The sequence below is a fragment of the Pseudoliparis swirei genome, chromosome 4 (genome assembly GCF_029220125.1).
Source record: "Pseudoliparis swirei isolate HS2019 ecotype Mariana Trench chromosome 4, NWPU_hadal_v1, whole genome shotgun sequence".
NCBI classification, from domain to species: Eukaryota; Metazoa; Chordata; class Actinopteri; order Perciformes; family Liparidae; genus Pseudoliparis; species Pseudoliparis swirei.
In genome coordinates, this window is record NC_079391.1 from 21582960 (window position 1) to 21596494 (window position 13535).

A 13535-nucleotide genomic window follows, 5' to 3' on the forward strand; every position below is an offset into this window, starting at 1 on the left:
GTCTTTGTCAAGTTGTAAGGTGGCCTCATATTTCTTGAGAATGCTGCAAACTGTTGTGTTTACAAAATGGGGTATTGCATTTCCTGAGGCCATGTTGAAGGATCAAATACTAAGAAATGATCACATGACTTGAGGGAGTGATATCTGATTTCAAACTCTTCAATTAACCCCCTGAGTAAGTTTGTCTGGTCTCTGTCAGCATCAGCATTAGAAACAGTGTGTGCCCTGTGGCCTTCACCATCAAGCAGAAGTGTGAACTGTCCAATGGCCACCATGAGTTCATCCTTACATTCTCCAATGGTCAGCTTTTCCTTCTGAAACCTAATGGATGTGGTCTTCAAAATGTTGCCAATATCAATCATGTGTTGACAGAAAGCACTGAAAACGCTCTGTGCAGATATGCTGCAAGTCACGGTTATCACTCATTGCCAGTTGCGTTGTAATGGCTGGCAATAGTCTTGTTATTTTTAACAGTGTTTCATGCCTCCATGCAGACCATCTGATATTATGAAACCTACCCAGTTTCACAAAGGAGATCCCATTTTCTTCACACAGCTTCTTCAATGCAGCAGCTTTCTTTGCTCCACCTTTCTGTAAATATAACTGCAGCAGCTTGCCCACAGAGCGATTAAATGTCTCACAGTAAGGAACGTTGCGATCAGCTGATTTAGCGCAATTCTCCAGTGTGTGCGCTGTGCACAGAATGTGCACAAGGGAGTCTCCAACTGCAGCAAGTCACCGGAGTTTTGGTACAACGGCGTTGTACATACCGACGTTGACAGCAGCCCCGTCTGTGCACACAGCGACCAACTCAGTGGTCCAGTCATCTATGCCTGTGTCCTGGAAAAGTCTCACAAGTCCGTCTGTTATGGCCTGCTCGGTTCGGTCAGCACCCAGTTCAATCAGTCCAACAAAGTCCGAGGTAAACTCTCCGTTGTTGGACACAGACACAATGTAAACGATTTCCTGCTTACTTTTTGTGATGTCCTCAGATCCATCAAGAAGCAGCCCTCAAAATTCAACAGACTGCAACTTGGCTCGCAACTCCCCGCTGATGGTGTTAGCGATGCTCTGCATGATCTGTGCGCCCCCGTCACGTGAATCGTATGCACCTCCGACATTTACTCCGAGCCGCTTCAGTAAGGAACATTCTCAGAATAGGAAGACATGGGACGTGCGTGTTTAGCTTTATGGAAGGCGAGGAGAAACATATTGAACAGAGCTTGCCGCTGTTCTTCATTCAGGGTGTCTCGCCATCTGGCACGTGGGCGACTGGACATTTCTTCTCGGCTAGCTTGTTTATTAGCAATGGCTTGCACCACATTCAGTAAAAACAAACACGGCATATACATTGAAAATGCTTAAGAGAGTTTATTAGTAGACACTCAGTCAGAAACAATAACCTCCTGAAGAATGTCTTCCTGAAATACACCATTTGATTGGCAGTGTAAAATAAGGCAAAGGGCTTAAAGTCATATTTTATACACTTTTGCACCAACAATAAACAGTTATACATTCACTTGTTACTGTAGTTACGCTTTTGATAAATCTCTCCGAACACCCACATACCAAGAACACTTTATTAGCTGGGGAGAAGGGGGGAGGGGCCAGTAATAGTCATCATAATGCGGCAGCTGTTTTTGGCCAGATATGGGCTATACCTACAACGAATCTGACCACAAGATTAGATTTTGGAATTGCAAAAGCCAACACAGTATACTGACAAGTTCATACGATCACCATCACCGCGTAAAGGGCACTACCACCAAAAGTGTCTTGAAAAGTTGATTATACTGTGTATGGATTGAGATATACATTTTCCCTCTCACTCATAGGCCAATACGACTCTTTATGAAGTGTTTCGTGACAATAACACACATTCCCAGTGAGCTGCGCAGCGTGTATCTGAACAGTGAGTGACTAGCCATAGGTTAGTTCGTCTTTGCACCGTGCCCAAATAGAAAAATATACCGCCTCCCACTGTGGTGGTAGACAGACCTGCTCTCTTGGTTTTAAGTTACTTTCACTCTGTATTCTGCTCTCAAGGTATATCTGTGTACATGTGACGCCCACATGTGCTCATCTGCATCCATCATTTTGGTGTCCTAGACATCAAGCGTAGTCACTTTAACATCGCACTCACAGTACAGGAAGCTTCGCCCTTTCATTTGGAGAAACTGTACACAAGGTTTCCTTTCACACAACGCTGAAGATTTACAGTACATGTTCATCATTATAACCGCAATAATAATTAACACATTTTAGACATGTTTCATCCTCAAAAGGCTTGTAACTGAGCCTTAATGTAAAAATGTCAGTGCTCAGGATCCAAGAATTGTCAATTTCTTTTGTGTGTGCACTTTCCACTTGTGCACATTTAGATGTGACCCGACCTGCGGCAGGAAGTAATTAGGAAAAAAAACAAGGTTATCTGACTTTAGTGCCAGCTGGGTGCTGTGCTGGGAATAAAGCATCCTGTTATTAATGTTACACACTAACAGACTGCACCTTCACTTGTCTGGAGATGTTTCTAAAAAATGCAGGAAAACAAAGATAGTAAATCACACACACACACACCTACACACACACACACACACACGACGGGTAACTAGGTGGAATGCAGCTCATCTGTACAGGGGAATCAATTCATCCGTCAAACCGAGTCGTCTCCTGGCAGCGCACATGTTTGCAGTCGTTTAGTTTCTTGAGTTTGACGTGTAATCTTTTTTTATTTTTTAGCTGGTGGATTTTTTATACATTTTGGAAAGAAACTTCCTTAACGTGACAACTCTATACCGTTATTACTGAAAGAACAACATATGACATCAAAAAGGAAATGAACATACCTTCACCGTAAGCACTGAATATATATATATATATATTTTAGAAATACATAGAAAAATAGATAGTCATCTGAATGCCCATTATACAATTGTACACAGTAGTGCCAGGAAAAACACAAACAGAAAAAGCCGATTTGGTGTGTAGAACAGGTGTGATGCAGACAGAATATAGAGTTATTGATAGTGTGAGAAGCTGTTTAGTGACATGAGGTGGATAAGTTCTACGCTCTTTTCTTTTCTTTTTAATGTCCAAATCATCCAATTTTCCGATGGTAATGAAATTTCAAACATCTGTTTTTGTGGTGTTTTGTTCAGCCTGATTTATTAATTTGACCCAGTGGCTTGCCATCGCTACACAGACTGTAGACAGCGGATGATTAGTCAGTCTGTCGGTGCTGCACCTGGATGTCCTGCCACCCGGGTACAGCACCTCCACAGTGATGGGCACCTGCAGCCTGTGTGTGTGTGTGTGTGTGTGTGTGTGTGTGTGTGTGTGTGTGTGTGTGTGTGTGTGTGTGTGTGTGTGTGTGTGTGTGTGTGTGTGTGTGTGTGTGTGTGTGTGTGTGTGTGTGTGTGTGTGTGTGTGTGTGTGTGCGTGCGTGCGTGCGTGAGAGACCAAAGCACAAACCTGTCGGTTCAAAAGTTAGAAGTACAAAAATTGCTACAATAGGTGCACACAGCTTCCGAGTGGGCAGCACTTGACACATTTTAAAGATTTCTACTATTTATAGTGTTTTTATTATGTCCTGGTTTATGTTCAATAAAACCATTGACATGAAATATCTGTATTAGTATGCATTTATACATAGAGGTATACTGTATACCGGTGTCCGGGCTGGCTGTGAGTCAAATGGTCCATGCAAATATTTCCAATGAATCAATATTTAAATTGCAGCCAGTCCAAATGAACAGGTTGCGGGACACGGGGGTCGATCATTACTCAGATCTTAATGAGGTCGACCAAAGCAACTATATTCATAAATGTTTTGGTTTCATTTTTCTAAAGGCAGGTCAGAGAGGCTCCTCGATCACTTCAGGAATACGAATAAAAAGCTGTATTAAATTACATTAAAAACGCATTTGCAAATCCTATTTGACTCACACACAGTAAGGCATGATTTAAAGCCTGTTGAACAATAATACACTTTTGTTTTTAAGAAGCACAACAATTACAACGTTTACCTCACTATGTGCTATTAGTGAATATATAATTTTGTTTTCAGGACAATTTAGAGTATTTGACATACCTTTTCACCACATAGTTGAAAATGAAGATAATCTGGTAGAAATGTATGCATAAAAAAGCAGCTTTTGCCGCATCAAGTCGGTAGTTGATTAGTCTCTCTGATGCCTCTGCTTCGAGGCTAAGATCCATGTGAGCATGTGAATATAGCCTGTTCATGTCAAAATGACTGTCACGGTGGAGATGCAGACATGGAATGTGACTCGTGGTTTCAAGAGTTGATCGGAGTCCGTCAGTATAAATCCTTGAAAGGCTTGGTGTAGTTGAACATCAAGTAGTCCGTGTAGTAGAAGTCATAGATCCGCTGTCTCTCCAGCGTGCTGACCTGTGAAAAGTATTTTTGTGTGATGTTCGTGGAGGTTCTCTTGTCGGCCGGGTTCCTGTCTTTGAAACTGGGCAGCTTGACGTTGGCCGGAGCGCCAGTCAATCGCAGGAGGAAGTTGGACTCCTCCTCCATGTTCTCGAACTTTCCGATGAAGTCGTAGTCTATGAGACAAGGGTTGCACAGCTGGTTCGCCTGCTCCCAGTGGATGTCCATCCCCACGGGCCGGTGGACGTCCAGCAGGTACTGGACGAACTCCTTGAACGTGACCCCATTGCCCGTCTTCAGGGCCTCCGGGGACGGGCTGGCCCTGTACTTGGAGATGATGGGTTTCCCGAACAGGCTGTGGTAGTAGTTGTTGGGGTTCTCAAACTTGTCCCTGTAAGCCGACACCATTCTCTCCAAAGGCTCTCGGATGAACATGACTTTGGTGTAGGTCTCCAGGCGGTGCATGATTCCCTTTCGGTCGAAGGTGTTGAGCTCCCTGAGATAGTGGCCCTCGTGGACCGTGTCGTGTTGAATGCTCTGAGCATTGGAGGCCAGGCCCGCCAGCACGATCAGGGTCCTCTTCCAGTTGGAGCAGCCCGCCTTGGGCACCTGGCAGTACAGCAACTTGTACTTGTCCTCCACGTAGAGGTTTCTCACGTGATGCGCCGTGATGGTTTTGGAGATGCTGCTTTTGTACTTGGCGCAGATCTCCTTCATCAGCTGCTGGCGGGCTATCTGAATGTTGGCGAGCGTTTTCCACCGGTCAGGGTCCAAGGAGCCAGATGCCGAGGAGGACGTCGAAGAAGACGAGGAATCACTATTGGTGGAGTGGTGGATCGGAGGACTTGTTTTCAGCAGTTTGCGTTGCCTTTTGGAGACGTGGACGAGGGTAGCGTCCTGCTCCCGAGACCCAGGGCAGGACGCCTGTCTGGTCTGCTCTCGGGACTCCGGGGTGGCCGTCTGTTTAATCGCCTCAAAGTGCGGGAACTGGATGGGAGGGATCGGGCTGGACAAGGCGCCTTCGGTCCGGTCCTGATAATTGTCAGATTTGCCCCTCTCTCTTTCCTGCGTAGAAAGAGTCTGAACAACAGAGAACAAGAAGCAAGAACACAGGATTACTACTGGGTGGTGAACCGGGGCGGAATTACCAGAAGCAGCCACATTAAAGCCCTCATGCTGTCTTTTACATTACATTACATGTTATTTAGCTGACGCTTTTATCCAAAGGGACTTACAATACGTGCATTCAACCTAGAGTACAAACTAAGAACAACGAGAATACAGAAAGTAACATTTCCTCAACATAGTCAAACTACAAAAGTACCATAATAAGAGCTATTTAAGTGCCACTGAAGTGCTAATCTGTGTTTTAATCCAGATAGTCTTCAGTGTTCACACACGGCCACTTGATGGGGATGTTTCCCCACATCTCAAACAGAGGTCTAACTTTGTTCCAGGCAGACTTCACACACTTCCCAATGCCTCCCATGACCTATCAATAAACTATTCTGTAACAGCAAATACATGTCTTATAAACACCTAATGGGGATTGTAAATTAGAATCATCCACTGCCTGATTAAAACCAGATGATGCCCAAGGCCATTATGCATTCTGACATTTTATTTCAATTAAACGCTGTAATGGCATCATAAAGCCAATGGACTGGATGTATAATTTTAATTTTACAACAGACAAGGTGATGAGACCATCATGAATCTTGGCTCATCCCCCCCTCCTGACTTAAATGGCCATATTCTTTCCTCTGCAGGGACATCTGGCAAGGGAGGTGGGGGAGAAAACCAAAAAGAAGGAGGGCGAGGCTCCTCCCTCTCTGTTTTTAATGTGCAAGGCGAGAACGGAGCAGCAACACAACACGCCAGACGTCACGTTCGTCGGGTGTTCGTGCCGACGCAAGTCTGTCATTGGTGCCGCCGATGAGGGTGAGCGGGGGGGCAGGGAGCAGACACAGGACAGCGAGCGCCCTCTCTCCTCTTATTTCATCTATCTAAACCTCGAAGCTATACATGACTTCATAATGCTAAAGTCACGGATAGCAGTTAAGGACAAACTTCATTTTTTATTTTTTTGCTTAATTAAGTTTCGCTCGGGAACATGAGAACAATTCCGGTGTTGTACAAATTACTCTCCAAAAAGCCAAGATGCACATCCACAAAGGGATGGATTAATCATAAAGTACCAATGTTTTAAAAACAATGAGCCTCCTTATAAATCTGTGAGTCCATGCACACTAACCAGGAAGGTGAACACAAGAAAAAGGAATCTTCCACTAGACGAGGCCGAGGGAGAGGAGTGACCACACCCTGAGGAACCGAGGTTCCTGTGGACACACCTGGAGAAACAAGGCTGACTACCTCCCCCCAGTCCATCCCCATGTCCCTTTTTTTAGCAATAGATAACAGTTGGGATCTGTGTTTCGGGAGTAAACACGTACCTCTCTGGACTGCCGTGGATTGCTTTTAAGCTTCACTCCTGGAGAGAGAGAGAGAGAGAAAAAAAGAGACAGGAAAATCAGCATTGAAGCAAGCAACATGTTTCTTTTTCCCTGTCCTTGTACAAGTGAGTTTCAATATGTATCAGAGGCTCCTTATAATTGAACGCTTCCTATCACTTAGAAGACTACTTTGGATCCCAGAGAAAACCACCGCTGCTCTCCGAGTCTAACCGGGGTACGACAAGTGGCTCTATCTGTGTAATGAGCTGCCACGGGCATGAAAAGTTGGTAAATGAGCTGCAGTCCCGGTAGCAAGCACTGAGGGTGGAAGACAGGGGAAGAGAAAATAACACACAAGAAAGCGAGTGCAAGGGAGACAGAAAGAAGCCAGCGAGAGAGAACCAGAAGTTGTAGTTTTGCCAAACCAGAGGAGAGACGAGGGAGAGGAGGATGAAGGATGCAGAGTTTCTGGAGGACGGCAGGAGAGTGATGGAGACATAGAGATTGGATTTCGTGGCAGCCTCGGGTACAGGTTGTACGTGTATTGGCAGATGTGCGGCAGCTGGACAGACGACGTGTTTAGTGGTCTGTCTCCAGCTGGACATCTTCTTTCCTTCGCCCCCCTCCCTCCACTTCCTCACCTCCATCCTCCTGATATATCATCAGACTGACAGCTCCGAGTGGGGCTGCAAAGCCACTGATGTGGAGGAGGGGAGGGCGGGTGGGGGTGGGGGTGGGGAGGACGAGACACCTCTGCTTGAGTGGCCTGTCACTTCCAATTTGAAGATGAAAGTAAAAGGAACCTAGGGTTAAGGTGGTGGGGGCTGTAGATGCCCACAACCTTCCCTAAGTGATGAGGTCTGCAGAGCCCCGTCTCGCACTTCAACACGCCTCGGGTTGGGAGGGAATCAGTGTTGTTTTAGATGGCCGCGCTCCATAGGGCCTGGCGCTCTGAATCCTCTCCCTTGTCTTCCTCCTGCCCGGAGCGAGGAGGGAAACATACGGAGGGGATGCGGCCCGAGGATGCGGCGCGTGACATTTTCTAATCTTGTCTAGGTTCCGCCTTGCGTATTTGATCTCATAACCCCGAATGAACGCTCATGTAGGACGAGCATCCTTTGAAATCAGCTTTCAGCGTCTCAAGGGAAACCAAATTAGTATTCACCCAGGTGCCCCTTCCCCCCCATAGCCTTCACCGCTCAGTTATTGATCTCGTAAAGCCCATTGAGGTGGTAATTGAACCCGCCCAAGGTTTAATTGGAGGTGTTTTGTCTGACTGTTGTTCCAGGTTTGTCACAGCTGTTGATATCATCATTCTCACACCCTCAGGCAGCATTTGAAACACATTATTGTGTTTATAAGTCTGTAAGCTCCACCGCTGACAGACTTCGGGACTAGAAAAACATGTATCCAGTTGGCTCTTTGACATTTTTTTCCATCATTTGTTTCCGCAAAGGCTTCGAGAAACAAGGAAACGCAACAAGGTCAGAATCGGCACGAGCACGTGGGACGCCCGTCCATCCCGTTCAGCAGCTCGTTAAAGTTGTTTTTCCAAAGAGAATCTGACACGTCTTCGTTTGAGTTGACAAGTCGAGGCTTAAACACCGGCTCCCGAACAATGCATCGCTCTCTCAAGTGGAAGACAAAATTACATTTCACGAGAGGAGCATTTTTCCTTGATGAGAGCACAACTGAAACATGTAGTATAACAACATAAAGTGCAGATTCAGGGGGGATTTGTAAACATCATTTGTCTCTGTAGTCTCTATTTGGGCGAGGGTAATAGTTGCCGTTTGATTGCAATTTCACACTCAGTCAATTCCACTCAGTATAACTTCGCTATTGATTTTTACTGCTGCACGGAAGTTTCATGCCGTGAGATGCAGAATCCTGGTGCTTCAGCATCGAGATGCAGTTGGTACTGGAGACATGTCTTTTGTAAATCATCTAATAGTGCGTAATAATGCTTCTTGCGAGGTGTAATGTGGAAGTTGGTTGAGAGGCATTATGGTGTGTACTGTATACACATCCTGAATACCAAATAGAGCTGCAACGACTAATCAGTTTAACAGTTCACTTTCCAGAAAACATAAAGTCGAAATGCTCTGATTCCTACGTCTTTGATGTGAATATTGTTCTATTTTCTTTACTCCTCTATGATAATACACTAAAACGTCTGGCAAAAAGACATTTGGGGGTGTCATCTTCAGCTTTGGGAAACATTTGTTGATTTCTTTCACCTTTTTTCTGGTATATCGTATATTTCTCCAAATCTATTACTTATTAATCAAGAAAAGAATAGACAATGAAAACAAGCGTTGGGTGCAGCCCCTCATACTGTAGCTTTTACACATAAAAAAGATTATCTGCAGCACTAATGGAGCGGTTCAACGATAAATGCACCATGGGGGGGGGGGGGGGGGGATTCAGGAGAAAACAGTCAACCAATAAAGCTGAAGTTGTTTTTATCTCCAGACATTTCGTGTCCAACTCTGGTGTCTTCTTTTAGACGCCCTAAGGGTTCTGGTAAACTCGTATTTCCCAAATCGCGCATCAGAAAGAGGCCTCTGATAACTTTTACTTTGATCTGAAGGTATTTCATTTTGCTGGTGACTGAAGCCCATCTCAAAGCGCCCTCTGTTTGCCCTCCAAAGTCACCTCGCTCGCCACCCTCCACCCATCCCTCTGAGACGGCGCCTCTGAATATTAATGCGGCCGACCCGGCGTCACCGCAGGGAACCATATAAGCAAGGGCCACATCATTAGCGGATCCATTATCATCCTTCCCTCTCAAAGGCCCTCTCTACCAGAGAAGCACATCAGACGCCCTCTTCGCTGCCACCGCCGCCGAGGAGTAGCAAAGGACCGAAAAACAATGTGAAATAATGAGCTTATTAAGTGGAGGATTGTGGCCCCTGTGTTGCGGGGAGAACTCGTTAAATGCCCGGTTCTAACCGGAGACGGGGGGACCGGGAGGGGAGCCGGGTGCCAGCCGAGGGTCCTCCTCCAGTCCAGCATTCAGACGAGTGCCGCACCGCCATAAAGCTTCCATTAGGCATTCAGCACACTGAGCCGCCGTGACCCCGACCAGCTGCACTCCTCTCTACCCAACAAAAACAGCTCCTCCTCCTCCTCCTCCTCCTCCTGAGTCTGTGTGGGAATGGAGGGCTCTGGCACGCTGGGGTGCTTTGTCAGAGGAGAGAACAGAGGTATTATGTTTTAAGCTCTGCCTCCATTGATGTTTTAACTCGTTGTGGAGATAAAACAACGATTCAGCCACCGGCGTAATCCTCCAGGACCGGGCCGGAGAGAGCAGGTGCTGGGGAGGAGGAGGAGGAGGAGGAGGAGGCGGGGGATCGAGATTGCAGGCGTGCTCGCCGAAGCTCTCCAAAGACCACATATAAGGCAATCTAAAATGTGTTTGTGTAATCGTCTGATGGCCGTCTCGCGTTTGAAGCTGGAGGGTTTCTTAAGTGTCCAGTGCTCAAAGGCACAGGTTTGGCCGAGAATGAATCAACAGCAACATCTTTAATCCGATTAATTACGACGTCCTGTGAATAAAAAACACCGGACCGGGACACGGAGAAGCGCGTCGTTTACCACTGGAACCACGGCGCCGCAAAAGAATGAACGAGTAGGGTTAAATATTAGAAGAGGTTAATGCCCTGCAGGCTCAGGCTGTAATTGGATTGATGCCCGTTTCACATGCTACATGTGAAATGCTGCAGTCCCAGGATCAGTTCCCCGGGGTCATGACCTCGGCGCAGGATCTGAGGAAGTGTGTCCATATTGGACAATTCTGTATGTCCCCATATACGTACAAGTGAAAGTGTTTACTCAAGCTCTGTACTTATAGAAGAGGGATGACAGGTAAAGAGATACATGAAGGTCTAACATTGGGGTTCATGTTCCGCATCTGAACCCCTGAAGCTTCAGGGTGCCCCCACCAATTTTGAGGCACTTGTAATTTATTGAAGTACTTTGTTTCGTACTGGTTTGTACATTCATTCCACTTGATGTCCCTGAGGAAACCTTTTACCCGGCTCCGTTTATTTCACTACAATCTCCACTTAAATTTCAAAATTAACATGCAATCAACATATTAAATATGATGCGTTTAACTCCTCAACAGCATGTGCAATTACTCAAATTAGCTCCACGTTGACCGCATACAAAATTAGGACGCTGCTTATTAACAGCACGGCATTAACATATTTTCATTATAATAACAGAAAATATATTTAAAACCTAATATTATTGCGGCTGTTTTTGCCAGGTGCTGAGACTTCTGGAACAAAAAACTTTTAGCAACATTTTTTGTTTCTATGCTATAACAATAACTGTTTTCACACTTTCCGGCCGGCCTGCTGGACGAGTCATTGACGGAGCACATGGCTGCGAGCGAGCAACCGGCACCGGGAGGGCCGGGGCTGCATAGTGGGTGCTGATACCTGATACCGTCTCGGTGACGCCTCACGGTTCTGTGTTTGTTTCTAGGAGGGAAGTTTATTCATCGACTTCACGGTTTGGATCGTGGAGTACGTTTTATTCCTCTCGACTTTGTCACCGTGGCTTTAGGGCTCTTCAACAAAGGTCACCGATGATTGTGCTTCTTCAAAGCTACATTAATGAAGCCCCCGGGGGGGTGCGGTGCCGTGACTTTGCGCCGATGTTTGGTGTGACTCAGCGTGACCACAATGAGGCGTTGAATGAAAAGAATACAGGTGGTAGATTTTATGACGAAAGGACTGCGTCGCTTTGCAGACCGTGGCAGGCATACCAAAGATGTGCATTCACCTGCCTCTCCAGCCCCCCCCCCCCCCCCACACACACAACACCCCAAAAATCCCATCATGACATTCTCCTGACCTCCTCGGCGCAATTTATTCTTTACTGCCCCTCCGAGGGTGCACACCAGGACAGAGTTATTAGTGAAATCCATAAAATGCATGATGTTCAACAGTACCATGTGTGTGGGCTCCTCCTTCCAACTCTGCCCCCCCCCCACCCTCCCTCTCCCACCTACATGAGGTCAAGTGATGGGAAGATCATTAGTTTTGAATTCAAATAAAAAAAGAGCTACTTTAAAACGCCGGCCACATTTAATCAACGTGCCGTCCAAGCACCATAAATAACACGTGCCTTTGGCTGGGAATAGTCTGGCGGAGCACAGGCCGGGCATACAAAGACTGCATCAGCATCACATTAAGTACTGGGCCCGGTAGAAGACTGGCATTAACACCGTAGCACTATTTTAGAGCATTTCTCCTTCCAGCTCTGAGGCGGCGCAGCTGCTCGACTCATGCACGTCACTTTCATCCCAACGCCACTCCCGCATGCAAGTTAGTGAATCTGTTTATCTGTTTAGGGTGTTATTACATAGAGACGTTTACTTCTGAAGGCATTTCGGAGAAAAGATCAGCCATATCTCAGTGATTAAATGATGAAGCTATTCAGGTGATAGGATTCTCCTTTTTCTCCCTCTAAATGGACATGCCGTCTCGTAATAACACCCCCCCCCCTCAAAAAAAGGAAAACTGCATTTAATGATTGAGAGAAACTGCTTCCGTGGGGCCATAACATAGGTGGCTATAATAATCCACCTCATGTTTTAATTTGCTCCAATCCCGGGCTCTTTTTTCTGTGCGATCTTCACATTCTTTCCTCACGCTGGGAACGCTGGGCACCGAAACCCAGCGGGAAGGGAAATAATGAATTCCTCAGATAGGAGAAATCTGGCTGAAAGGGTGTATCAAGCGAGGCACTGATTACCGTTATGACAATTCAGTTTGACAAGAATATATTCTCACAGCCGATGCTGCTCGAGTATGTTCAAGGTTAGGAGATGCACAGACTTCCCGGAGCAGATTTCCATGGAAACAGCGAGTCAGAGAGAGAGGGAGAGAGAGGGAGGGGTGGCTTCTTTTGATACCGCGTAGAGGACAGGGCCTGGCAGCTTGCATGAAGAGGGACGTGTAAACAAATGCTACCTGTCAGCTGCGAGCTCAGGGTTAAGTGAATTATCCCGGCCGAGACGAGGTGCTGGAGGCTTTAATTGGCACGCATCTTATTTGGGCGCTTGACCTGTTGGCGAGTACACGGCGCAGTACTGCTCGCTGTGTGTGAACCGCTCATCTCTTTCTTCGCCAATGACCAGGGGAGGCCGGTGGGATCCGAACGAGTGGATATTTTTGACAAGACAAAGCACGTGCAGCTGCCGGAACAAAGCCGTCGGTGAACTAGAAGGATGGAGGCGGAGCGTTCAATGACCTTGACTGTAATGATTAATATTCAAGAATCACAAATTTGGCCCTCTACGAAAAATAATCGGTGCCCAACACCGAGTGGTTCTTCCAGCCACGGTTCAGGACCCGTACAACTATATAATTACATCGTCGGTTTCAGTCCACCATCTTATAGTCGATACCTCCATGCCAGCCAGCATCGTCCAAATAAAACCCCAAAAGAAGTGCACTGAAGATAAATCTCTCTCTTTCTTCGTGTTCTGCGTAAGGTGCAAACATATTCAGGCCGGCGCCCTCTCAGAGTAACCCACCAGACGGTACTCAACACTGAATGGCGGGATCTCTCCCGGATGATGCGATGGCTCTGTAGGTTTATTTCTTGTTTTCTGAGAAATCGTGCGTTGTCCTTCCTTTTGGCGTGACTTGGCGGGTTTAAATACC

General features: G+C 46.5%; 1 protein-coding gene and 1 pseudogene across 1 annotated transcript in view; both read right to left on the minus strand.

The window, feature by feature from the left end:
* The window catches only part of LOC130192427 (serine/threonine-protein phosphatase with EF-hands 1-like), a 991358-nt pseudogene that overhangs the window by 430986 nt on the left and 546837 nt on the right, over positions 1–13535 (minus strand).
* The window catches only part of LOC130192431 (carbohydrate sulfotransferase 8-like), a 179053-nt gene continuing 168970 nt past the window's right edge, over positions 3453–13535 (minus strand). The window contains exons 3-4 of the mRNA XM_056412430.1: positions 6850–6887; positions 3453–5476 (exon numbers count right to left, since the gene is read on the minus strand). Coding sequence (XP_056268405.1) covers positions 4319–5476; positions 6850–6887 — 1196 coding nt within the window. The 3' untranslated portion in view covers positions 3453–4318. The remainder of the gene's footprint in view (positions 5477–6849; positions 6888–13535) is intronic.